The sequence below is a fragment of the Larus michahellis genome, chromosome 11, assembly GCF_964199755.1.
Source record: "Larus michahellis chromosome 11, bLarMic1.1, whole genome shotgun sequence".
Taxonomy (NCBI): Eukaryota; Metazoa; Chordata; class Aves; order Charadriiformes; family Laridae; genus Larus; species Larus michahellis.
In genome coordinates, this window is record NC_133906.1 from 9,676,777 (window position 1) to 9,704,073 (window position 27,297).

General features: G+C 38.3%; 1 protein-coding gene across 4 annotated transcripts; it reads left to right on the forward strand.

Moving 5' to 3' along the window:
• FBXO38 (F-box protein 38) lies at positions 1–27,297 on the forward strand. 4 transcript variants are annotated; one of them, XR_012589433.1, is made up of 23 exons: positions 1–94; positions 2,720–2,905; positions 3,779–3,912; positions 5,055–5,218; positions 5,640–5,805; positions 6,131–6,268; positions 6,576–6,713; positions 7,092–7,185; positions 7,614–7,744; positions 8,064–8,234; positions 8,490–8,632; positions 9,512–9,734; positions 10,448–10,567; positions 11,687–11,866; positions 13,590–14,309; positions 17,355–17,455; positions 19,730–19,832; positions 20,889–21,055; positions 22,230–22,375; positions 23,236–23,339; positions 23,599–23,712; positions 25,003–26,745; positions 27,181–27,297. XR_012589433.1 is itself a non-coding variant. In XM_074603472.1 (22 exons), exons 2-22 carry the CDS (start codon positions 2,778–2,780, stop codon positions 25,179–25,181), a joined length of 3,564 nt encoding a protein of 1,187 aa, XP_074459573.1. In that variant the 5' UTR covers positions 1–94; positions 2,720–2,777; the 3' UTR covers positions 25,182–27,165. The 4 variants fall into 4 exon arrangements, 1 of the variants encoding a protein (XP_074459573.1); XR_012589435.1 differs by having other exon boundaries at positions 9–94; positions 5,131–5,218; XR_012589434.1 differs by having other exon boundaries at positions 12–94; positions 2,764–2,905.

Consider the following 27,297-nt stretch of genomic DNA (forward strand, 5'->3'; position numbering starts at 1 on the left):
GCGGCGGCGCTGGCGGAAGGGGACGCGCAGGAAGCGGCTGCCAGGGTTAACCCTCCCCCCGCGGCCACAATAACAGGGCGGCGCTGAGGGGCAGGTAAGGAGCCACGGGCCGGCGGGGCTCGGGGAGATGGAGGCTGCCGCCAACCCCCGTCCTCTCGCGGCGGGTGGGCCTGCTGCGGCGGAGCGGTGCCGCTGTCCCCCTTTGCCGGCCGGGGCTGTCGTTGTCCGGCACTGGGGCCTCGGGTGGCCCGGCCTGGGGCCGGTGAGGGCCGTTCCCCGGTGTGACAGGGCCTGAGGAAGACTCCTGTCCTTGCTGCTGCTGCGGGGGAGAGGGGGGAGCCCTGAGGGGCCGCCCTGAGGGCGGCTGTCGCCGCCGCTCCCCCCCCCTCCCCGCCCCCGTTCTCTTGCTGAGGGAACGGCGGCGTTTGGGCTGTCTGCAGGGAAGAGGGCTGTGGGGAAACCTGCTTTTATATCGCTTATCCAAGCAAAAATAAACGTGTTCTTTTTTTTTTTTTTTCCCCACAAGGAAAAACACCTCAAATTAGTGTTTGCCAGTCTGTCTCTAGCTGTTCTCCGCGTTTTTTTCTAAAATGGTCGTTTCTGGGGGATGGCACAGGCCTCTCCCTGGCTTTTTAAGCATTTTAAGTTCAATTGAGAAGGTGACACACATCGAGCTGTTGTTTTGTGCAAAGACTCTCGTGCTTTTATTGAGCTGGGGAGAGCAAAACGGTTTTATCAGCCTTATTAAATATCTGAAGGGTTTTTTTTGAAAATGGGGTCAGCTTCCTAATGTAGAATGAGATGTTAAAGCTGCACGCATTAGCTTAAAAATAGTATCAAGAGGAACGTGTATTTTGCAGAAACTGCTGGCTCATAAAAGACTAGCTCATTCTTTTTCCTCTTTACTTAATGGCAGGAGCCAAACCAAGCCACAGCCCAAACTAAAGAGGGCAGGTTGTGCTCGTTGCATTTACATCTTACAGGATTCTTTCAGAGTTTTTCCCTATAAGCTGGTCTGTTTGTTAATGTCTGTCTTTTCTCTGACCTTATATCGCAGTCTTTTTAATGCTGTCCTTTAAATACTGCTGTATTGTACTCCATCGTGTGTCTTCATCAACCTAGAATTTTTTCGGTTGTATCCTGCCCTCTGTTCAAATAGAGTGATCAGGTGACATTCACTGGGAATCCATATAATACTTGTTTTCATTGGAGTCCAATCTCATAAATAGTCTGAAGTCAATTTTGGCCTTCATGTTATTGAACAACATTGCACTGTGGTATTACAAATGTACTAAACCTTTCTGGTGTGCACTAAAAAAGAAGGGTAGTATGTGTACAGACAAACTCAGTGTCTTTAGGTTTGGCTGGAGAAGTCCCAGCCAGTTCAAAGGAGTAGAGGTATGTTTTATGGTATTGACTGGCAGAAGGTGCTAATTTAGTTATTTTGATATCACCATTTTAAATAAAATTAATTATTATAACATACACTTTTTAATTTACAATGCATGCAAAAATGTGTGAAAGCACATGTTTTTCAATAATTCGATCACTGTGAAGCTATCAATATTTCAAATTTTGTGCCAGCATATAAATCATTTGTGTTGGGGAAAGCAAAATTTTTCTTTTTCATTTCCATGAGATGCTTTGTTTTTCTTCTCAGTTGCCGCTTGCACATAATGTGAAACAAACACTGTGGTATATTTACATCACAGTGAATGCTGTAACAGGCGCATCTTTGATGAGTTTTCCAAAATCTGTCTTTTTTTAAAGTTGTTTCTCCTCATCCACTGAATTTTGTTATTCAGCCTGTTAAACAGGTTTACAGAGTTAATGATGCTTTACCCTACTTACCAGAAAGCATTCCTCAGCTAAATAGCAGTAGTGAAGACATTTCTCATGCCGTTCATCTGTGTGAGGTGTTAACTCAGTTATTCTGATGTTAATATTAAGTTCATATTTGTTATTTCTTGTAATCAATTTATATGTTTTTAAATGAAATATATGTTATTGTTATTTCAGTCCTTCTGTGTCTGTATGTGTGCTGCAGGAAAAATGTAGACACGAGCACATTAATTCAGTAAAGGGAAAAAGGAGAGGATATCCTGCACATTGCTGCTGAGGCAAGGTCTTTCAGTTTTTCTGGGGCTTTGATCTTTAACTTAGCAACCTGACTATTTTGTATGGTATTCTAACCTCTAAGAAGAGCTGGTTTGGGGACCTTTAATAGGGCATTTTTGGGGAATGATCAGTAGGAGCCTGTTTTTTCTAAAAGGAAATATATTTATTTTTCTGCTAGACAGAAGCTTTTGGCTTTCTGTTTCAGTGGAACATGTCTGGTTGGTATTTGCTTAGTAACCTCTGTAGTATCCGCACAGCTTTCCTGTGATTTGTCTTGATCAACTAGTGTGTGGATGGTATCTCTGAAGACATTTTATTAATGCAAAATAATTGATCTCTTATTAAACCTGTGGTGATTTTCTTCTTTGTCGTTTTCCCTTAGCTCAAGGGACTTTCTAGTTTATCTAATAATCATCAGGTTATGTCTGAGACCTCATGTACGAGACCAACTATAACTTGTTGGAAGAATTTTTCTATTTCTTAATTAACTCAATTCAGCTGTACTGGAACTTGTCTTTATTGGCAGATTTTGTTGAGGTTTGTGGTAAACAAAGCTTAACTGGTGCGTCCTCCTCTACTCTCTGTCCCTCTTCTCTTTCAGTTGCACTGAATTTGCGTAACACTGTGAACGTTTCCTTTAATCAGAAATCATTGCAAATATGGGTCCCCGGCGGAAAAATGTGAAACCATGCTCAGTGAACAGGGAAGGCTCTGAGTCTACCAAAGCGGATGAGCCAAAGGATTACATGAACCAGCTCTCTCATGAAGTGCTTTGCCACATCTTTAGGTGAGCAGCTTGTCAGAAGTCAATTTATTGTTTATTATTATATTGTTTTCTATTTCTTTTCCCAATCTTCCTGCATTGATGTTTGTGTCACGTAGTATTCAGAAAGTGTCGACGTACCACGAGTGAACTGGTGGATAAAAATTGGATAAAAAGGGGTGAGAAATGTTTTTTCAGTTACAGAGTTCATTTGGATGCTTTGAAAATTAATTTATGTGAATGTCTTGAAGGGTAAAAGGAAGAAGAAATAAATAAGGGATTTAATTATTGTGTGTGGTAACAAGTGTTTAAATATTGATTGCAGTGCAGAAATGTATCTCGGGTATTACATAGTTGAGGTGCATGTTTTGAAATTGTTGCATCTGCATCACAGTGTGCAGAAGGGAATTTGGATGAGCGTATAATCTTCCCTACAGCACAGTCCTTCTCCAAGATGTTCACTCATGCCTATTATATTCAAAACATATGTCTTATTGACAAGTTCTTTAAAAACAGTAGCTTTCTAAAACATTTGCAAATTGAGCATGCTAGTATGTACTAGAAAATGAAAGTGCCTTTAATTAAACCACGTAAGAAACTATTGTGGCAAATGGTTTGGTCAGCAGTATTTATTGGAGAACTAAAGCATGTCTCCATTTTAATATTATATTTGTACCTTAAATATCCTATATTCAGTGTCAAAAATTGGTGGGTTTTTCTGCTTAGCAAAATTCCACACTTTGTTAGAGTACAGCCCGAAAATTCTATTTGAATTACTGATATTAGGTGTTAGAAATATATGAATTTGTGTAGTCATGCTTGGGATCTTTAGTTTGGAAAAAGTAAAAAAGGATCCACCTTTGATAAATCAGAGGGGTGTTTTTTCCTCTCCCAAAGGTACCTTCCCTTGCAGGATATTATGTGCATGGAATGCCTGTCCCGGAAGCTGAAGGAAGCAGTCACTCTTTATCTGCGAGTAGTGAAGGTTGTGGATCTATGTGCAGGCCGTTGGTGGGAATACATGCCCACTGGTGAGTAATGCACTCACTTAACATGTGGCGTTAAAGTGGTAGTAATCAAAACTATGCTATCCTGGTATTTGTAATGACACGTACAGGGTGAATTTTCAAAAGCAGTAAAAGGAGTTAGATGTTTAATTCCTTTTGACTTCTTTGAAAATTGGGTGGCTTCCTTCAGTACATGGCTTGGAAAATTTAACTGTGTCTGTGTATCTGTGTGTGGTATATATATCGGATATTACTGTAGCAGAAATGGGGATTCTCGGTAGCAATCTGTAAATACAATCTGTGTTTGTCTGATTATTGTAAGGGAGTTAATCCAAGGGTTAATCCAAGAAGAGGCTGTTTGCATGCAGGCAGGAAAAAATACAATGGAATGAGAGAGCAACTCATCTGCCAACACTTAACAATGTAAGAGTAAATAAGTATTGATGTCACACCTCAAGCCATCTTCAGATCCATAGCTAAATTGGGCAACCTAGGTCAACCCTGTGAGTATTAGGATTTCTGTTGGATTTAAATGACACTGATGGGATTTGTTGGGGGAAAGAGCTAAAATGAGTGAATTCTAAAAGTTAGAGGATCTGCAAAGTTAGATTTATTAGTGCTGATACCAGGTAGATGGTTAGACCTAACCTAAGACAGATGTAAATACAGGTAACTTACTAGTTTAAAATCCTTTTTATGTGTTGTCTTATGTTACAATAAAATAATCATTTGCTTTAAGAAACTGTCTTATTTCTTTGAGAATTGTGAGCTGTGGTGAACAGTGATGAACTGCAGATAACTGTTCCAACTTGACATTTTTGAGCCGTGTAGTTGATAAATGGAATTCCAGGAAAGATATAGACACAAAGCTTGTCAGTTTGCAGAGGTATTTAATCTGAGAAGGGAGAAAATATAGTTAACCCTGTAGCCATGCAATTCCACTGAAGGAAACCTGTGGCAAGCCTGCAGAATTCAAGGCAGAAGAGTATGTAGGTCATGATTTCGAGAATCTGGAAGTAGAAGACAAGCTATTGATTCACTGAGTAAATCTTTCAACGTTGTAGAATTTATACTACCATATAAAGAGAACAATGCATTTGGCTTTCCCTTTACATCTCTAGGTGTCTGCTATCACACAAATAGCAAATCTGTTGTTGTCATCTTAGGTTTCACTGATTCCAGTTTCCTAACGCTGCTGAGGAAGATGCCAGACATTGAACAACTTTATGGTCTTCATCCCAGGTATCTTGAAAGACGCAGAGTCCGTGGCCATGAAGCTTTCAGCATTCCTGGAGTTTTAGAGGCTTTGCAGGCCTGTCCAAATCTGCTGGTGAGTGATTAGACTTGAGAGCGAACCTCCTTCAACAGCTAGGATGAAGCATGTTAGCAGAGCAGAAGAAATCTGGCAGGGACTCATTGCTTACAGGGCTTTGTGTTCTGACCTGGGCTTTGCATTCAGATCTGGCTGTACAGAGTTAGCAGTTAATTGTGACCATATCTGCAAATGTGCGACTGATTTGCAAATGAGTACTATTTTTAGTTGCACCAATGGGAATCACAAGTGCTCTTAAGTCCAGAAACGAATTAAAACTCTGATTGCTCTGCTTTTAAGAAGAAAAGTCTTGCTACACATTTAAAGTGAAATAACACATTGCATTATGTATAGCATGTTATTGAGAAGTTTACACGGTTAAGAGAATATTGTTGTTTGAACTGGTGTTAGAGCATTTGTTTTGCTTCCTTTTATCCAGGGTGTTGAGACCTCTCATTTAGAGCTGGTAGAAGCTATTTGGACGTACATGCCACAAGTTCATATTTTAGGGAAGTTTCGTAATCGTAATGGTGCTTTTCCAATTCCTCCTGAGAACAAGCTGAAAATTCCTATAGGAGCTAAAATTCAGACTTTGCACTTAGTAGGTAAGTGTTTAATGATGTAGTTGGCTTTTAAATGCTTTGAAACTCTGCAAGATTGTAATTCTTCTTGAGAGGGAGCTTGGCACGTGGCATTTTTTAAATACTAGTTGCTATCTATATGATAGCAAGTCAAAGGGCAAATTCTAAAAAACTGTCTTGACAAACTGAGGGGAAGAACTTGTGTTTAAAATGTTTACAGCTTTTCTCACATGCCACAAAGCAAAGAAAAGACTTCCTTTTTTAAAGCCAGAATGTTAATCCAAAGACAGTTATCCTAGAGTTTATTGCTTAAAGCTTGTTTAAAATGTTTTTGTTTATGTATTATTAGGGGTGAATGTCCCTGAGATTCCTTGTATCCCAATGCTGAGGCACCTTTATTTGAAGTGGGTGAGACTCACCAAACCGCAGCCTTTTAAAGATTTCCTTTGTATCAGCTTACGCACTTTTGTCATGAGGAACTGTGCTGGTAAGAGGGATTTGTATATGGAGGGGATGTTTTAGCATGTAGGAAATCTACTGATTCTGTTAAAGCTGTATAGGCACCAACTGTAAATGGAATCTTAGAATACAAGATTCTGACAACAGTTACTGTTTTATTCCTGGTGTTGGATAGAAATGTATCCTTCTCCTGTACATTATTTGGTGCTATGTAATTCTTTTGACTTACTGATATAAATGGATATATGTGGACGTTTTTAAATTCTTTAATGTGATACATTCAGTGTTGTTAAGTGAACAACAGTTCTTTGTCTGTATTGGTTTGTTCTATGTAGGACCCACAAATTCTTTGAAGTATGTTCCCCTGGTGACAGGCCTGGCTTCTGCTCGAAATTTGGAGCATTTAGAACTGGTTCGTGTTCCATTTCTTGGAGGACTTATCCAGCATGTGGTAGAAGATAGCTGGAGATCAGGTATTAAATATTAGCAGATACTGGAGGCATGTGAAGCTTAGCTTTTTTGTCTGTAGCGTATCCTTTCTTGATTATTATTTTAAAGGTATCAAGTTTGGAACTATGGTTATGGTGCTAAATATAGCTCCGTATTGAATATTGTTTTGATCTTTTAACTGCAATTAACTGTTGACTGATAAGCTAACCTTCCAGTTGCATTTTTTGGTGAGTGGAACTAGCAGGACTGGAGGGGAGCTGTGTGCAAATATGTGTTTTATTGATTTGCTGAAAAAGATGTGTTTTGTTAATTCACTCGTCAAGACAACTCTGGTGGAAGTGTATAAGGCTTAAGGTTGTGATCTGTGACTGAAGTGAAATAATGTTTTTTTTATTTGTCAGGTGGTTTTAGGAATTTGCACACTATAGTTCTGGGAGCTTGCAAGAATGCACTTGAAGTGGATCTTGGCTACCTCATCATAACTGCTGCACGAAGGTACAGACCTTTAGATCTTTCTTTCCCTCTTCTCCTTTTTCAAAATAAGTATCTTAGTAGTGAAGTCCAGGAACATGAAAAAGCAGAACAACCTTCAAAAATTTAAGGAATAAACATTTAAACTTTATATAGCAGGAGTATTCTGTGGTTAAAATAACTGGAGTTATGTCTGCCTCTGAATCACTGTGTGTCATAAGCCACCTTCTTAGACCTATATCTGAAAAGCGTGGTGCGGTTAGTCTCACAAATCCTATACTGCTATGTAACTGCCAAATACTGCCATAAAGATGCAACAAATATCCTCTTAATCCTGCCATTGTTCAAAGAATATTTTCATTTTATTACCAGAGGGCATCTTCTTGCGTGGTTTCTATGGCAATTGTGTTTTGGCATGCCTTTTAATAGGAACAATTCTTAATTGCATTCAGGTTGCATGAAGTGCGGATCCAGCCTTCCTTGACCAAAGATGGTGTTTTTTCTGCTTTGAAGATGGCTGAACTGGAATTTCCACAGTTTGAAACTCTTCATCTAGGATATGTTGATGAGTTTTTACTACAGTGTATGACATTTTTTATATACATAAATTATTTGATACATATAAGGATTAAATAACTTGATGTGTTTTCATTCGTTTTCTAAGAGTGATTAAAAAGAATATTAATGTACCCATATTGAGGCTGCTGATCTCATACAGCCAAATATGTTTTTCTTCACTTCCTGAAACTCTTACTGAAATTGGGGAAGTCTCACCTTTATTGAACTGAAGTAATAATTTCATCCATTTTGCCAAATTGGACTGAAGTAGGGAGTTAGAAAACCATGCTATAAAGGCAAGTTTCTGAAATTTACTGCTGTGTTTGCTACTATCTTTTTCTTAGGTAAAATGACAAATGGAGACTTGGTAAAGTACGGCTTGGCTGATGTGGTTGAAAATCCGGGAATTATTACAGATATTGGTATGAAAGCTGTAAATGAAGTTTTTTCTTGCATCAAGTATCTCGTCATTTACAACTGCCCACATCTACATAACCCAAATAACTGGATCACAGGTATTGCACACCTTTGAAATTTTAGAGATATTGCAAGAATAGCTGTGATATTAAAACAGAATTTTTCTGCTCGTAGGACTGCTTGTTCTATTTCTTAGTAAGTACAGTAGATGATGCTTGGTTTAGAACCATAATGATACTGGTAACTGTCAGAATGGAGATACAGAAGATGCCTACTCTCAAATCTGGAAAGGGTATAATGAAAAATCAGTGAGACAGGAATCCTTCAGGAAGTGCATCTCTTCTCTTCCGCAGATCATTCAAGGTGGACCCGACTGGTTGACCTCACCCTGGTGCGATGCCATGCAATAAAGCTGGATTCTTTTAGTCAGTTCATTGAGTTATTGCCAAGCTTAGAATTTATTTCTCTGGACCAGATGTTCCGTGAACCTCCTAAGGTGAGTCTTTCACGGAACGGTTTTGCTTTTTATTGTTGCCGGCTCATTGGAAATATGGTGAGCTCCAGCTGTTAAGCATTCTTTTAAAAGTTGTAATTAATTAAATAGCTTGGTAAATAAATCACTTTGGTTTGCAGTTGCTATTGTCATGATGTGTTAGGGAGAATGATGCTGCTTCTGCAGATGGGACCAGTTACAAGGTATGATTTTGTATAAATATATGACCAGGAAATAAGACTCATTGATTCTGTGTTTCTCTTGAGATCTTTTCTGCAACTTCATTTTGTTGCTGCTTTTTATATGATTTTTTTCACTCTTAGGGATCTGTTTACAATGCTAAGGGCTTTTAATGATTTTGTAGTGGATAAAATGGGGTCTGCTTCCCTGTCAGAGTGCTTTCAAAACTTAGGATTTTTATTTTTTCATGTTGTCCCCTCTCCTACACTGTAACACAAATCTTTGTAACAGCTGTTGTTATGTAATGGAAACTGCCTACATAAAAAACTGCTTTCTTTGATCATTAATTCTGTCTTGAGGCTACCGTGTTCTGGGAAGACTATATGATCTGCTATTTGTACTGATGTAATACGATCTCATAGCAAATGAGATACTATTTAATAAAGTAAGATTATATGCTTTGTGGAGTTCCCTTTCATTAGGAGTTTAGCAGGAGTGTAAATTTTCCGGGTTGCCAAACTTAAGATAGACCTCTGCAATGTGCAGCATAAGGAAGTATTAGGGACAGTTTCCCTTTTCTTCACATGTGTATTGTTTTGCTATCCTGGATACTACTGAATGCTTTTTCTGTTGGCATTAGGATATGTTGTCGAGATAACATGTCTGTGTTTTGAAATTTTAATAGTTGCACTTTGTTTTCAGGGTTGTGCTCGTGTGGGCCTAAGTGCAGGCACAGGAATTGGTGTCTCATCTGCCCTAGTCAGCAATCAGAACTCTAACAATGACAACGACAACAACAATAACCACCAGAATAACAATAATCCAAACATTCACCACAACAATCACCAACACCCAAATGACCAGAATGAGGAGAATGAGCTGCGGCAAGATGGTCAAGCTGAAGAGCAGCAGATTGCAGCTGAGGGTAATCTCTGATCTTTGAGAACTTTTGTAGGGAGTGATTTTATTTGCATTGCCACTTACCTAGGGTCCTAGAGAAGGTATGAATATACATTAAAAGTTCATTGCTCTTTCAGTTCCTTGTGTGAAACTTTAATCTTTTCTGAGGGCTGTCTGCACCTCTGTAGTACCTGTGTGATAAATGCTATCTTTATATCGTGTCTAATAGCTGTCACAGGCACATTACAATTCAATGATACATGTCAGTACAGATGTTAGTAATGTAGAGTTTCAGTGAGATGCTCATCTGTGGAAGTATGAAGTGTTTCTAGGCTTCTCTGGTCAGAGCTGGGAGTACATCATGCTGTCAGATAATATATTTTTAAACTTCACTACCAAAGGCAGAAATCATTGGAGGGAACAAATATGTAAATCCTGGTTATGCTGCTCACTGCAGTGGAACAAGACCTTTGAGGAGGAGTGGAAAATTTGGGAGAAGTAAACCCCAAAAATTAGCCTGGGGCCTCGGCTAAAAGAGATGTAGAACAAATCTGTGAGAGTCTTTGTGCAACTGTGAGGTTGTGCAACCTAGACTTTTGCAACTGAAGGATTCAAGGCAACTATTACTTACTTCTTGAGGATTCTCTGAGTCTCTGTGGGTGCCAGTTGAATTCCTCCTATGCGTATGGGCTCTGTTTGTTCTGTTTCCTCTTCTTGACCACCTCTTAATCTTTTCAGCACTGAACGAGATGGAGGAGGTGGCACAGGAGGAAGGAATGGCTGCTGGGCAGGGCCAGAATGAGCTCCCGGCTCACAGCCAGGCTGTTGTTCCTATGGAGGTCGATGAAGAGCAAGCAGGTAACTCTGGGTTTGGAAAGGAATTACCTTTTGGTATCCCATTCCTCAGGGGTTAAATTTTTCAGTGTAAATCTGTTTTTGGATGGTTTTCTTCAGCTGGGTTGTCTGGTGTATTTGGAATAATGATGCTAGCACAGCTTACTGCTGTGAAGAAACTTATTCTGTTTTAAAGTCTGGTTTACAGTCCCCAGTTTTCTTTGCATATGGAGTAAAATATCTTGATTTTAAAGCCTTATTTTTGTGCCCAGTGTAATAAAAGACTTAGAAGGCCTGAATTAGCTTGTCATGTTCCGATGTTGATGGTAATGGCCTTACTTCTTTCACTGCAGCATGTGGATTCTTATTTGCTTTTTTTTTTCCCAAGCCAGAACAACTTCTGTCAGTGTTAATTTAGTGACATCATTAGTGACACACGTTAGTAACATAATGTAGTCTTGATTTTTTTTTTTTTTATAGCCACTGTTTGCTGGACAACATAATTTTCTACTAAACATGCCAACAGCGTGAAGTAACATACATGTATGCTGGATCTGTTCACTTTTTCAAGATAACTCCTGAAAACGTTATTTAACTTCATGTTTGTTTCTTGGGTTATCGACAAGAAGATAAGTCATTGTGATTGGCAAATGCCTTCAGTTAGTAGCCAAGAGAGGTAACTAACAAAACACGTTTATACTGAAGCTTGATAATTCATGCTTCTCCTTCCCACTTCTGCTGGTGGGATTTAGAAGGATAATTGCAGATGTTGTGACCAACATTTCTATCTTTGTGGTGAAGATTTCAGGGACTAATTATAATAAATAGTTGCGCAGTTACTCATACTATTGTGGAAGAACATTTAAGCCATTCTGAGGCAGAGAAACATTACAGAAAAACCTGTGTTTTGTTTTACCACTGTGACACTCTTCCCCTTCCAAACTAGAATGCTTTAATGCTGAAATGCAGTGTTTTGCTCTTCTCCTATTTGGTTTTTAATGAGGGAGCTGCAGAATGGGTGACTAAATTGAACCAAATTCGTCTCTTGTCATTTTTTCAATCAGTTCTAGAAGTTCTTCATCCCTTTAATCCATGTTTGGCTTATTCTTACATGAATTGTTGGCATTCTTCTACTGTTTTCAGGACCAAGTGGCATTCAGCCTGTTGTGAAAGCAGCACCTATTACCGTCCATGATTCAGACAGTGAGGATGAGGAAGAAAACATGGGGACTTCAAGAGCCTCCATCTCTAACAGCATTGCACAGAATTACTCAGACGGAGAAGAGAAAAGCAGAGATCCAGTGGAAATTAGAGAACCTTCAGGTGTGTAACAAATGGGTTCCTGGGCACTGTTAAGCAAAATTTATTCTTAAGCTTTAATCTTTCCATCTTGTTCAGTTTTATTTCTAGCTTTGTAACAGGCATGCTTGTTTGTTTGTCCCCTAATCTTTTCTTCCTGTTAAATGTAAAATGGAGGTGTAAGGACACATCTCTCAGCCCCTATCACATAGTTGCGGTACAGAAACACAGAAATAGTGCTGCTGCACTGCATTGCATGCAGAAACCTGAAGGTCTTCTGCAACTATTTTGTTCTATATGATTCATCTGTCAAAACATTGCTGCTGAAACAAAATGTGACTGTTGGGGCTAATGCATGAGAGTTGTAGCCATCTTTTGATTCATGGAGGCCCTGTGTGAGTGTCCTGAAGGGGACACTTCTAAGATCAACTTTACTTTGATGGGAGCTTTGGAGGTTAGTCAGAATTCTTAGGGCGATGTTCCGTACTGTTCACTTCTGAACAACACTTCCTATTATAGCATGTGCATATGTATATATATGTAGTAGTAGTATATATATTATTATGACTCATTTGGAGTCAGAAGTCTAGAATTTCCTGGAAGTATGGCAATTATAGAGAGACACAGAAAGGAACATTTCTTGTCTTTTGGGTTTGCTCAAAAGATGCTGCACATCTGTGGCACCAAGTCCGAGCCCTGGGTCCGATGACATATGACATACGGCCTTTCCATCAACAGAGATGACATGCTATTTCTTGTAGTTTGTGTTCTAAGTGAAATAGTTTCATATGTACATAAGACAGGAGGATGTTGAAGTTGAGTTGTAATCTATAAGTAACTGACAGATGAAGTACATACGGTATTAAGCCTTCATGAATATTTAGCTAAGCAGTTAACATAAAAATCCTGCATTGTGAAGGTCTAGTACTGATCTAATTTCTGCAAACCCTAGGACATATCAAAGCTGTAATGGATCAAGTATCTTCCTATTGTAACTAGGGTATTCCCTACACGTCATTTTAGTACACTTCAACAAGACTAGTAGTTCCAGCTCAGAAATCTGTAGAGCGCTGTGCTTATAGTGCAGGTGTCAGTTCTGGTTTGAGGGTTGAAATAACCTGTGTTTGGAGACAATTTGCATAAACTTTTATAGTGCTAGTTATGTTTTTTGGGGCTCGGTTTACTGTAATCAGCTGAGAGGATTAAGACAGTAGACATTAAGTTCCAGTTGTGATTTGTATACTATTCGCTATGGTTTTCTATTCATCTGTAAACTGAGGCTCCTCTTACCTATTGAAACCATTTTCCATGCCCATGAGGGGGAGCTAAGGATCGCTATTGAAAGCATAAAGTTTAGTCCTATCTATGTTACTATTTTAATTCCTCGGATTTATTCCTCATATTTAAGAAAACACAAGCCTACTATCACTGTGGTTTTCATATTTTTGTGCTTGGGCCTTTTTAACCAGTTGGCTGCTTTGTGAAAATATTAGCCTCTCTGGCAAATATATATCTCATTTACTGACAAACACTCCAGCACATCACTACAAAAATAGCTGCAAGACATCACAGAGATTCAGCAACCGCTAGAAATGTCATTAATTCCCATAAAATGGTCCTGACAAGTTTTGTCATTGGCCTCTAGGTTGCCTTCTGTTTTAAGTAGTCTCAAACAGAGTAGCACTCAGCATTTATTTAAACTATGTGTTAGGTTGTCTCATTGTTCTCTCTTACTTAACTCTTACAGTGAGCGGTAAAGGCAAGACACCACTGCGGAAGAGATGTAGTGCCAGCCAAGCGGGCCAGACAAAGCAGTTCCATACTGAGGAAAGCAGCTGTGAGAAAGGTTGTCAAGTAACAAGTGAGCAGATTAAAGCAGACATGAAAGCAGCAAGTGACATGCCTGAAAGGAACAAGAGCAAAGATTCTTACACAGGTTGCAGTAATGCTACAGGATCAACGGGAACATCCAGCTCCTGCAGTGCTGTTTCTCCTAGCCCTGACTGCGCACAGGCAGCTAATAGCCACTCTGCTGGCACCAGTCCAGCACTTGGAGATGAATCCAGGCAATGTGTCTGCTCGCCTTGTAAAAGTGAAGGTTCCAGTGAGAGAGAGACTGAGGAGAGCTCTGTTTGTTCCAGGTGTTCCTGCTACAAGCCACAGGACGCACAACAGAGGACTAGTGGGTGTTGTGATGGGGAATGCCCATCCACGAGTGGAGCCTGCAGGAATGGACCAAACAGTGCTGGGACAGATTTTGCACTTAGAACTCTGCCAAACTGTGGGCCTCCAGGAGACACAAGTGATGAGAGGACTAGTGGGAGTGCCCGTGGGCCTGCCAGTGAGGAGGAGAGCACAGGCTCACAGCGAAAGAGCTGTGAGATGCTGTATAAAGAAGAGTATCCTCGCCGACCGCTAACAAGAGCTAGAAGCAAGCTGTCCCATGTCCCTCTGGTATCGGAGTCAGGTATGACCTATATGCATATATTAATTTGTGAGTAAACTACTGTGCTGGCATGAGACAGTATTGAACAACTGCAACACCCACAGATAATACTGAAGTTAAACATGAAGTTTATTGGTTAATAATTTAAAACTAAGTGGTTTATCAAAGGTCAGAATATTGATGGAACAGAAATTGCTGACTTCACTGCCATAGCTAGGTAAAATAACAGATCTCTCTGAAAGAGTGCCAGTGACTTTTTCTCCAAGTATTTCTGTATGTGTTATCCGTACATACTAAACAGTGTTTGATTTACTCATTTGAAAACCAAATGCAACTTCTTTTGACAGCTTCTCTCTTCCTGTGAAGGCTGTTATTCATTGAAACATAAGACTGTCTCCCCCATTAAAATTCTCCCTTTAAAAGGAAGAAGACAGCAGGTACGCTCAGATCTTAGCAAGAAGGCAAAAGTTAATAACTGATACTTTATCAACCAATAACGAAAGCCGTAATTATAATTGAGCCAAGCTTGTGCACCTACATATTGGATTCTACTTCCAAGTGTATAAGGCGTGGTGATCAATCTTGTTGAAAATTGTCTTTTTGTTAAATAGGTTCATGTTTCACATCATGTAAAACAAAGAAAACAAGAAAATAAAAACAAAATCCTGAAGGGCTGGAATGAAGGCAGAAATGTTGGGAGAAAAGAATAGATGTGAGAGGGGAACTTGCTGTTTCTTCCAAATATACTTGCTTTCCAAAATAATCATCTTAGTTTGGCATAGCACACTTTATAATTACCTCATATATCCAGGATTCTTTGATGAGAATATCTGGCAAGTAAAATGAAACTGAAAAATGAAACGTGCTGGTTACAGAACTGTATGCGTTGGAGGTAGAAAAGATTGATAGCAAATTCGTATCTCTGTTGATGTGGGATGATTCAAACACAGTATGTCCTAGTGTCTGTCTTTCCAGTTTATCTTAATGTTCCCAAGTGTTAATGAAACCTAAATCACCTAAGATATTGTTCTGTAGCTAGATGCATCTCAGATTAAAGAAGTGCTCTTGCTATTAAATTTAAAATGTCTGTTTTCTACCTTGCTCCATTATGACTAGTAATTAGTCTACAAAAATCAAAAGAAAATACTTCCTCTCTATCCTCATCCATTACCAAAACATGAAGTGAAGTCAGTCAGATCTAAGCATTAAATTAGGGTATCTTTCTGAAAGTATCTCTGTTTTCATGTTTCAGTTGTTAGTCAGGAAAAAGATCTATTCTGCTTATGGAGAAAAATGTCTCGGTATTTCCTGTATTTAGCCTACACAAGACAGAACTGTTTTCCCAGCTCCATAGAGTTAAGTGCATAAAGACATACACGTATTTTCCTCTTTGAAGCAGCAGATACTAGTTGATGCTTGAGGCAGAGATTTGATGTGTCATTTTAATGTTTTAAATCTGTTTAATACATAGGACAGTGAGACTTCTTCTGCCTGGCTGTTACATTGCTTTTCTTCACTAGGATAGGATATACAACTCAGTAGAGTATAACCTGAGAATGCTTTGTTACAGAGTTGGAAATGTTTTTCTATAAATAGTCTAAAAATGTGCCTTGAATATGGCTGCTTTCTATTATTCTAGCATAAATGACATTGTGGTTTTTGGCTTCTGTAACAAACCTATGTTTGATAGTAAAGTATTTTTTTTCCCTTAAATTATTTACTCATATCAAACAGTGGAACAAGTCAAATATTAAAAGACAGTGAAATTTTAAAAGAATTATCATCACAGACTAGCTGGCTAAAGGACCACTCAAGTGTGTAGTTTTGATTTTTACTTTAGTAAAAATGTAAGCCACACTTTTTCTTGTAATAAATGGGTGTTTTAAAACTTATTTTGGTTTGCATTTGTAGTGAAGCAAGCTTTTCACGTTTTAAAATGCATGTTATGTTAAACCTTCTGTAAAGGTTTCTGGGCCCTCGGCTGCAACACAAAATTGGAAATTTCTCCCTCTAATATATCTAGGAAGTATTTCAATATCTGTAGATACTTTAGGAACTGTCAAAAAAATTCTCTGGGGATGATGATTCATGGGTGCACAAGTTGAGTACTTAATATTATATCTTTCAACATGTGGACCCGTAAAGCAGTAGGCTGAATTCTGGAGCTCACAGGCCCACTGAATGTCACATTAGTTAATAGTTTACATGTATTGGTGGAATTTGATGATGTTAAGTAGGAAAAGAGATATTTTTTTAATGTTAATGGTAATATAGCGTGGAGTAGTTCATACATAGTCTCTAATATTTTGCACTTCTATCTTGATTGCGAATCTTTGTGAACATGCTAAATGTTTTAACAAAAAAGTCAAAGGAAGCTTAATTTTAGTAAAATAATTTCTTGTTTTGATCTGGGAGTCACAGAAAATTAATTCTAGGGCATTTTTTTTCCTCTTACTGTAGGAGGTAAGGGTGGTCATCTATCATTATTTCTCTCAAAGCCTCATCTTTTAAGTCAAGCGGGAATTTGATGTCACTGGTGCATGAAATGGAGTAAGCAGCAGCTTCGGAATATCAAAGTATTTTATACCCAGGCATCCCTTGCAATATTAGGAAAAACTTAGTGAAAGTTATAAAGAGCAGACTTTCAAGTAGCTTGAGATTATTTCTACTATTTAAAACATTAAAGCTATTTTGGTTCTTATATTTATCAAGAACATTCTCTTTGCTGCAGAGAACTAAGTGTAACCTAACAGTTCATCTTCTGTTCTTTTCCTTGCTCCACATCTTTCTGTGTCGTTGAACTTGTAGGTTCAGCATTCCTGTGTCTTCATCGATAAACAGCCCACCCTGCTGCCCCTAGTTATTTAGTATGAATGATTCTGAGCAACAAACCTGAAAGTAGTTTTTGTGCGAGGAAAAGAGATATTGTTGTTTTCAAGCCAGACAGGTATTTTGATCTTATGTAAGAAATGTATGTTCTTACTGGATGTTTTCAGCTAGGCAATGCCTCTATTGTTATCATGAAATGTGAACAGAGGAAAGATTTTTCTGGTTTTCTGTTTCCAGAGGTAGCCAAGCCAAAGCCTCGGCAAACCACAAAGCGGAAAAGGACAGCTGACAAGTCCACAAGTACAAGTGACCCAGTTATTGAAGATGATCATGTTCAAGTAAGGTCTTTTTCTTCACTTCCTACAGGTTTATCAGTTGGCGATGCTCATGAATAATGTAATTACACAAGCTTGTCTTGTGTGTAGAGCCAGATGAGTTATAACTGATGTTGCTGCTCTGTTTGGTCTTAACCATATACAGGAAATATCTCTCTTCTGTGCAGTGGTACTCTTGACTGGCCCGAGAAGAGCAAATGATAAGCTAAAGCTAAACTTGAAATTTGTCAGATGCTCATGGCTATAGTGCTGCATGAAGTCCTGCCTTCCCACAGTGTCCTTCTTGATGTGTGTCCTGAGTTGCACGACACAGAACTAACTTCTAATGCTTGGGAAAACTGCACTTTTAGAAGACTCTAGTGTATGAATTAGTGAAAATATTTACTTCATAGCCAGCTAGGCTATGTGGGATTCAAGGTCTTGGTGTTTTCGAGCCTTGCCAGGTGCAGGGATGAGGAGGAGCAAGACCTGGGCACTTGACCCAGGCTGGCCAACAGGATTGTTTCATACCATGAACGTCACATTCAGTATAAATTAGAAAGTTTGCTGCATAGTTTCTCTCTCCCTTGATGGCGTCGGTCCAGAGAACTTCTTGCCCAGTGCCGGTCCCCTGAGCGCTTCCCTTCCTCCTGAAGGCATTGTGCTCGCAGCGTCCGACATTTGCTGTCCCCTGCTGGGAGTGCACAGCTTCCTACTCTTACAATTGGCTGAGTATAATCCTCGTATATTTTATATTAGTATCGGGATCAGTACTGATTCTTTAGTATTATTGTTAATTACTTAGTCTTACCTTTAAATCTATTTATATTTCAGTCTTCGTGTTTCCTTGTTTTCCCGGGTGGGGAGGGGTTATCGATTGATAGAATAATTGTCTAAACGACAATAAATGGTTACGGGTTTTCTCAAACCTTCACAACATGCAGGGGAAAAAATTATTATCTGGCATTTATTTTTGAAATGACAGTGTGGGCTACTGCTGTTAAAAGAAACATGGAATATGTAATTACCTGTGGACATAGCAAGTGCTGTTAGTTTGCAGGCTGGAGGTTCTCGTAGTATATTAGTAACACAAGTTAATTCTGCTGCAGTGAAGATCAGTCAAGGGAGGAGAAATTCCAAGGTCTGGCTCACAGTATTGAGGCTGTTTATTCAAGGCTGATATTGTAGCCAAACATGAGATTGCTTTAGGGGCTGCCTCTGAACATCTCACTTTAGCTTCTCTTCTGAGTTCTGCCATAGAAGAACCCCCTGTGTTTATTTTCCCCTGTCTGTCGAGTGAAGAGCTTAGCCTCACTGATTTAAGATAGCTTTTGTGAATGTGTCCCGTAATATTTTTCTGGTTACTAGGATGCATTACAGCTTTTGTAATTAGCATAAAAGATATTTTCGGGTACATGATTTTTCTTCTTTAAATATGCTATTTTGAAAGAACAGTATTATGAGTTTTTAATTTTTTTTAACTATCTGTGGTTACAAGAAACAGCTTAAATTGCTGGAACTGAAAGAATCCATTGCATAATGCTTCTTTTTTCTCTTTACACTGTTTACTTTGTTTTAATAGAACTCTGTTTAGTCTTCTTTGTATAAGAATGGTCAGCTTCATCCTTGGGCTGCTAGATTTTGCTGCAGTTTTTAATATAAAACTTTGAAAAATTCAGATAAAACCCCCAAAAGATCCTTTCTTATTACATTCTCCCTGTGCTCATGCTTTTGGAAATGATTCTGCTTGAGCTTGGTGCATGCTTTATTTTTCTAACACTGATAGTGGACATAGAAGTTTAAATAAGTTATCTATATAATTTTAACCATCCATGCGCTGGTAAATTACATTGGTATGGGAAGTTCATGATTCTCTGCAGCACCTTTTTTCTGTGTTTAAACAAGTGTTACTGTCCAGAATTGCCATTTTTGTCATTGTGGTTGAAAAACAGAAATTGAATAGTAGAGGATTTGAAGTTTCTGACAGATGATACTTAGGTTATCTGATAGAAATTGTGCTTTGTGATATGACTCCTCTTTTAGTTGTGTGAAGTTGTTCTTTTGCGTTTTGTGATGTTGCTGATCTGCAGATAGTCTTTTTTTTTTTTTCTTATTGCAGTCAGTAGCCTAGTCATCTCAAATACCTGCTGCGAACAGAAGCTGTATTATATTGATCATTATCCAATTAATATCCTTCTGTATCTGGCAGTGTCTTTTAAAATTAAGTTTTGGGTTTTGTTTGTGTTTTTTTTTTTTTTTTTTACTGTCATTATTTCTTTGTTTTTAAATTTTCACCAGGTACTGACTTTGAAATCCAAAAACCTTGTTGGAATCACCTTGACCAATTGTGGGATAACAGATTTGGTACTGAAAGACTGCCCCAAAATGATGTTCATACATGGTATGTAGTTAAAGTCATGCGTACCTCCTGCATCTGGCATTATTAGAAATTTCTGGAAGAATTAAAGTCAGTCTACTACTTATTTTGTATTCATCAGCTGCTTTGCTACAAGTCAGACTGATGCTTAGTACACCAAATATTACTACTTCTCAGTTTGAATGTCTCTTTCCTTATAAGTTGTAACAGGTTTAATAAAGATTAATATCTGAAAATCAACAGATGAAATTATATGACAATTAGGAAGATGAGATGTTTATTGAAGAGGGATAATAAAATAATTGGAAGTTGATGAAATGAGTTTCAGAGTACCTTGTTTTTTCTCTCATTTCTTCCTGCTTACATAGATTATTTATCTGACATCATGATACTGTCCTCCTTGACATGATAAAAATCTGTTTTAAATTATGGCACTTAACCTGCATTGGATTCAAGGTGTGTGACTAGTCCTGTATTGAAGCATTGGGTCATTTGTTGTTTTGTGCAACTTCTACACTAAATAACACTTTTTCTTCTGAAATGAGGTATCTCTTTGCATCACAGAATGAAGAAATTCTTTCTTTCTTTATTCCAGAATACTTCTCAGAATATAAATTAATTTTTAACTAAATTTTGATTACATGAGCAGGTTTACTAGGAAGGAAATAGCTTTATTTTACATTGTGTGGCTTCACAATACTCTATATTTGATCTGATTTTAAAGTCAGTGGTTTTCCATTGTGGCAGCCCACAGGCCATTTCAGGGGCCTTTGTGAAAGGAGACAAAGGGAGAAAAAGGTTATTGTTGGATTAAATTTGACATGGCCTTTTAAAAGGACTCTTCTTACAAGTTCACAAATTAAAAGTTTAATCATAATGTGGAAGAAATGAACTAGTCTATTTCTTCAATACGCTTAAGTCGCCAGCTATCCAAACCACTTCAGTAATTGTCTGTTACTTACATTACTTACTCGCCTTCTTTTGAAACAGTCAGCTTTGAAAATCTCTGACAGGATGCTCCTCAGCTCTTTTCAGTATTATATTTCTTTTCTTTTAATAATTTTGTTTGCTGATTTATAGCTACAAGGTGCCGTGTATTGAAACACTTAAAAGTAGAAAATGCACCAGTTGTCAATCGGTTTGACTATGCCCAGTGCAAGAAGTTAAACATGGATCAGATTTTGGATCAGATTCTCAGGATGCCACCGGAAAGAAACCGCATCATTTATCTTCGTCCAATGCAGCAGGTACACAACGAACTTTCATTTAATCATGAACAGATCTGAAGTTCTACCTGTATTCTTTCACCACTCTTGGCTTCCTGTGTTGTTCAATTAATGCAAGAAATGTAAATGTTACAATAACACAACTCTGAGAAACCTGTTTATTAAAACTTTATCCCATCAAAGCTTTTATTGCAGATTCTGGAACTTGGATGATACTGAATTTTAGGACTTAATGTTACCATCTCCAATATTCATTGCATCAGAAGGTATTATAAAAAATCATGATGCACTGAATTCATTCCAGACTGAGTAACTAAAAGTAACTGTAAGAACCTAGATGCTACTAAGTCAGCTTGTACTTTTGTGTAAGCAGAAGCATGACATAGGCATAGGTATCTGAAATCTTTAACCCATGTCTGTTAGATTTAGTAACAGCAGTTAGTGTTTTGAATATTACTTTGCTGAAAGCTGCATCCTCTTTTGATGCTAAACAGTGTTGTAAGATAGTTGTGGTACTGGGAGCCACCCTTTCCTCCCCCAGATTGCGAGTAGGAGATGGAAGCACTGACATCTAGTGACATGTTGCGGTCATTTGACAAGTAAATAAGAGAGCTTGATTTAAGATCCAGAATGTTTTTTTGACTTTCTCACTCTAACTGGAGCATTCTGTGTTACACTGTGATGCTGCTTCTCTCATGCAAAGGAATGCTTTTTCTGGCTCAGTTTGCCTGACCAACAAAGAAATGCTGATTTGATATAAAAGCCAGCTTTTCTTTGAAAGTAGATCTTTTGCTATAGCTCTTAGAGGACACTGGTAAGACTATAAGGAATAAAAAAAAAAATTTCTACAAAAAACAACCCCTCCCCCCAAACCAGAGACAAATTCTGAGAAAGTGAATGTAGTTTAGACCAGTATATAATTTTATGAAAGTTTACATACATATGGCAGTTGTGAAACACATCAGAAAATAGACACTTCCCATCAAATTCCACTACTCAAGAAGATTCATTGGCAAAGCTGCACTAGGAAAGTTTTACTTTAGTGATATATTTACTTACATATGCTGTTACAATTTCTTTTCACTGGACGTGTTCCCTCAGAATTTGGGGGATTTAGTGGGTGTCTGCTCTTGACTCTGAAATCACATCTCTCTATTTCTCTTGTTTACAAGTCTTTGTTTGCTGCCTTTCACAGGTTGACACGTTGACTCTCGAGCAAAAGATATTTAGTGGCCCTTACCCATACCACATTTGCATCATTCATGAATTCAGTAACCCACCTAATGTCCGCAATAAGGTGCGCGTTCGGAGCTGGATGGACACAATAGCAAATATCAACCAGTGAGTACTTACCTTTCAGTAGCTTTACAGAAAAGGTATTCAATCCTTATTCAGTAGCTACAGCTTCAGTCAAGCTGTAGACTTGCTGCATATTCTGTTAGCCAAATTAAAAAAAAAAAATTGTTGACTAGCAAAGGTTGAATTCTGGATTGTGTGATGTAGAATTTCAATGTCAAGATGTATCTTACACAAAACGTAGATTAAATAAACCTAACCATATGAAAAATACTGTAGAATTTTCCGGTTCTATTCCATCCAGGAGTAATGCAATTGAACATTGAAGTAGTCAGGATGGCTGAGGAATACCTTCGAATCTGAAAACAAGTTTATTTTATTAGAAAAGAGAAAGACTGATTTACTCCAAGAAATAATGTTAGTTTCTGAGGACGATGATGTGCAATCAGTATCAGCTCCTTACTGAGGAGCAGAAATTCCCAGAAGCAGGGAATTGTCTACAGTTGCTCTCATCCAATTGTTTTCAACCAGTGTTTTTGTTGTCCTAGTTGTTCACTAAAATGACTAAGAGAATAAATTTACTTTTGAAGTTTTGTTCAGTTGCAGCTATGTTGGATCGTTCCTTACAGATAGAAGGCTGTGCTTAAAAGGCAGCTTAATTGGATTCTCATCTAAACAGTTCATTCTCTGTGGTTACACAAAAAAGCGAAGGGACTGCATACTGAGTTTGTGTGAGGGTCTTAGAGGAGTGTTCCTGTGGATTCAGGCTCGTTAAAGGAAAGGTTGTGTAAAAGGATTTCCCATTTGGTTTTTCTCCCTCCTGTCTTCACGTTTCCTATCACTACTGGCTGTAATCTCTTCCTCCTCCTCACTACTGGCTGTAATCTCTTCCTCCTCCTTTCTAGAGAGCTTATTAAATATGAGTTCTTCCCTGAAGCTACGCGAACTGATGAAGACCTGAAGAAATACACTAAGTACCCTTGGGGACGAGATATTTACACTCTAGAAGGTGAGTGTTTATAGAGAGCTGAAAGCTGATGATCAGTCTCTTGTTAAGTAACTTTCCATCAAGTTACAAGAGATATGAATAATAACTTTTGTGAGGGAAGTGGAGGACCTTTGCCACAGAGTGGGGGAATTTTAGTGAGGAGGTGCTTTTCCTGCAGTAGAGTGACCAATCTATGTCAGAGCAGTGAAGTTTACTTGATGAAGAGTGCAGATGCTGCAGGAGTGACATTGTTATATCCTCATCCTGTTCTGTCTTCTAGGCATTGTGGATGGTGCCCCTTACTCCATGATTACTGACTTCCCATGGTTGAGATCTCTGAGAACAGCGGAGCCAAACAGTTACGCAAGATATGACTTTGAGGATGATGAGAGAAGTGAGTAATCTTTTTTGATGTGTTCAAAGAACTTGAACTTGTTGCTTGTTCCAAGCTGACAATGTGTTCCTTTATTTTTCAGTTTTCTAATTATGCTATTTTGGGTATGCTAGAAATAACTACTTGTAGCAGTGTTGGGAGCTGGAGGAGGGAGGGGGTCCAACAGAGGAGAGGGCCATAGTACTACAACAGTTTATTGACCAGCTGGTCAATATCGACAGCTGGAGACCACTAATACTGAAAAAATCAGCACCAATTTGGTGCGTATCCTAAAAATGTGATGGGTTTGTCACAGCCAGAAGAATGAGTACGTTTAAAACACACACAAAACTAATGTTGTGATGTGTAATCCCAGCAATTCGTGTTCTGTGGAGTTTACTGGCATTACTGCTGAAAGCTCAGCTGGACTACTGCCTCTGGCTTTGCTTTATGAAAGGTTGTGAAGGTAGGCTGAAGAGAGTCCAGCAGAGAGATGTGAGACTCATAGAAAATTGGGAGAAAAGAGGAAAGAACTGGACTTGAAAACTCTGTAACGGAGATGATGTGGGTTAGAGTTTAGGACAGATATGCCTCTTTCTATTTAAGACCTTGTATTATAAAATATTATAGGGGCAGTTCCTAGGGCTCAATCAAGAACCCTGCTTGGTAGCAGGGAAAAATATGTTCTTCCACTACTAATTAGGAAAATCTTGGAATCTCCTTCATTAGAGGTATTTTTAATTGATGATGGTTTGGATATTCTTGCCTAGCTCCATCTTTTTTGGCTCTGCCTTTCTCTGATTTTTATGTTACTTTTATTTGAAATTGAATAATAGACTTAATGCCTGTAGTTCAGTATGTAGTCTGAATTATTAAAAATTGATATGTATTTGATTTAAAAGAGTAAGTAGATAAAAAATTATGTTAAAGTCATAAAAAATAAGAAGACTGCTGCTTTATCCTTAATTGCTCTTGTTTATAAAACATCTAAGTGATCACTGAAATGGATAACCTGAAAGCACATCGGGTAAGTCTCAAGAGGAAGGCTTTGTTATGTGCTGGGATTCCCTTCGCTCACAGACATACGGACTTTGCGTACATTAAATGAGTATTGGAGCTATCGAAAGGTTTAAATATGGGGAAGGCAGAGTACCTTTTCTGCTTGAATAATATTCCTTAAATGTTGTTGCTCGATGGAGGATTTTTGTTTCCTTTGCTTTCCAAGACTATCTAATTTAATGCAAAACACATTCACTTGTGAATTTCTTTATAGGAAAGATTTTAGTCTTTATTCTTATGTGCCTTCCACAGCTACTATTTATGCACCCCGAAGGAAAGGACAGTTGTCTGCAGATATCTGTATGGAAACAATAGGAGAAGAGATCTCTGAGCTGCGCCAGATGAAAAAAGGTGTATTTCAACGTGTGGTGGCTATCTTCATCCATTACTGTGATGTCAACGGTGAACCAGTAGAGGATGATTACATTTGAGTGCATAGCCTCCCTGACCTCTCATCTCTTCCTAAATTCTGATTGGCACTTGCTGGCCACGAAAGCAGGTGGATTCTTTCCAAATGCAAAGCATTTTCTTGAAACACATACTTCGCAGTTGCTCTCACACAGTTTGGAAAAGAGTATGTAGTAAATGTATAATGAAAAGTAAAAATTGTATACTAAGATTTGTACATAGAGGAAAGAAAAGAAAAACTTCCTAATACTGAGACTTTATTTCATATGTTTATACAATTTAATTTAAATTCCATTTTAATGAAGGCCAATAATTAGGAACAGGGAAGAATATTTGAATTTTTCAGCCCATACAATTCATAGCAGTATTTTTTTTTTCTTATAAACAAAATCCCATTTGCGGTGTTCAAAAGAGTCATCAGAGTCTCTTTTAATCTGTGCCTTTTTCTTGAGCATTTAAGAGTCCAGTCTGAGTAAACCTGTTGAGCACAATCTTTGTGTCTTGCGTGTATTTTTCACAGAGAATTATTCTACGGCTGCTGCAAAGAAGGCCAAAAGCAGAAAAAAATGTGGCAAAGTTGGTGATCTGGGGTTGTTTGTAGAGTTCATTAAAAACATTTTTTTGGGAAAGAAACCCCCCCACATTTAGCACCTTGGAAACAGAAGATGTGTTCTTAAGTATTTTGTACCATTAGATTTCATTTAATAGTGTATTTGACTCTGTACTATGAAAAGTAAGTTGTTAATTGTTGGTTTCACTCTCTTTAACATGAATCTGCACATACTAACTGGCTGAAATCTGAATTTTCCCTTAAGACAGGCAAGAAAAGGGATGTGTAATTGCTTAGTTATAGCTGTGTCAGTACAGGATCCATCTGACTCCAACAGTGAGCTTTCAGGCTGATTCATGCTCACTCATGAATGCAGATTTTCCGTACAGTCAGTAAATACAGCTACTCTTTGCCCCTGAGTACTTGTTTTTATTGTATATAGAAAATGCCTCTGGTTCCCACAGTACCCATAGATGTTTTGTGTATATGTCCAGAATTTGCTGCAGGTCACTATACAGGTATAAAAATGCACAAGTTAGTATTAAACTAGCTGGCTTGTGTGCTGCTGGTGATGTGCCCTGTGGGGGTGGGAGACCCCTTAAAGGCTAATTTGCTGTGCTGTGAAACAGCGTCTGCACGCGTACACGGCTGGGACTGCACAAACGCACCTTTGGATGTGCCATATTATCAACTGTGGCCGGATCCATCGTTCACGCTTTTTAAAAGTTGCAGAGTTACCAGCCTAACAAATGGCAGTGGTAAAAGCCGTAGAGCAAATTAGTTTATACCATTATACAATTTTACACAATATTGTTAATGATTTTAATTCTTTGAACTTTGGTATGAATGTGACTAATGGGGTTTTCTATGACGTTAGCCCTGTAGAATTGAAGAGGCAAAACTGTTCAACACAGCAAAGCCAGTGTTGGTTTTCTCTGCGTCTGTCCCTCTGTGGAGATTCTTGAGGTAACGTGGAACTAGAAATACACTAGATAAGAGGAAGAGAACGGTGCCCAATGGAAGCAGCAAGAGATTTGGTACAGTAGCATTTTCTCACATGTGCTCTCTCTAACTGGAGGTGGAGTGCTAAATACCAAATAATGATGTGAATGCTGTTAAATTTGCTTTAATGCAGGATCAAAGTTAACGGTTCAGGTGTAACAAATATATTTAACTATAGATAATATATTCAGTGATATTCAGACAAAACATAATTGTGACCCTTCCTAGAAGTGTTTCAAGTAATCTGAGTGATCGATTCAGTCATGTTTACCATTTGAATACCGCATGTACAGGAAAATGTTACTGCGTTTCTGGAGTATTGCACAGATCTCCAACTGGTACCTCTGACTTTAGCCTTTTGAAGAAGTATTTATACAAATAATGTACTTATTTATATCCAATATTTCTTTCTGTAAGCAGCTGAACCTTCCAGCAGTTTTAACCTTCTAAACATTACACCCATTTTACAGATAGTGGTAATATAGTGACCAAATTCATTGTGTCCATCTCACGAGAGCTCTGGGTGATTGAGACTGTATTGAGATTGTATCTGGGATCTGGCCAGGGAACCTGCTGTTTTCACTAAG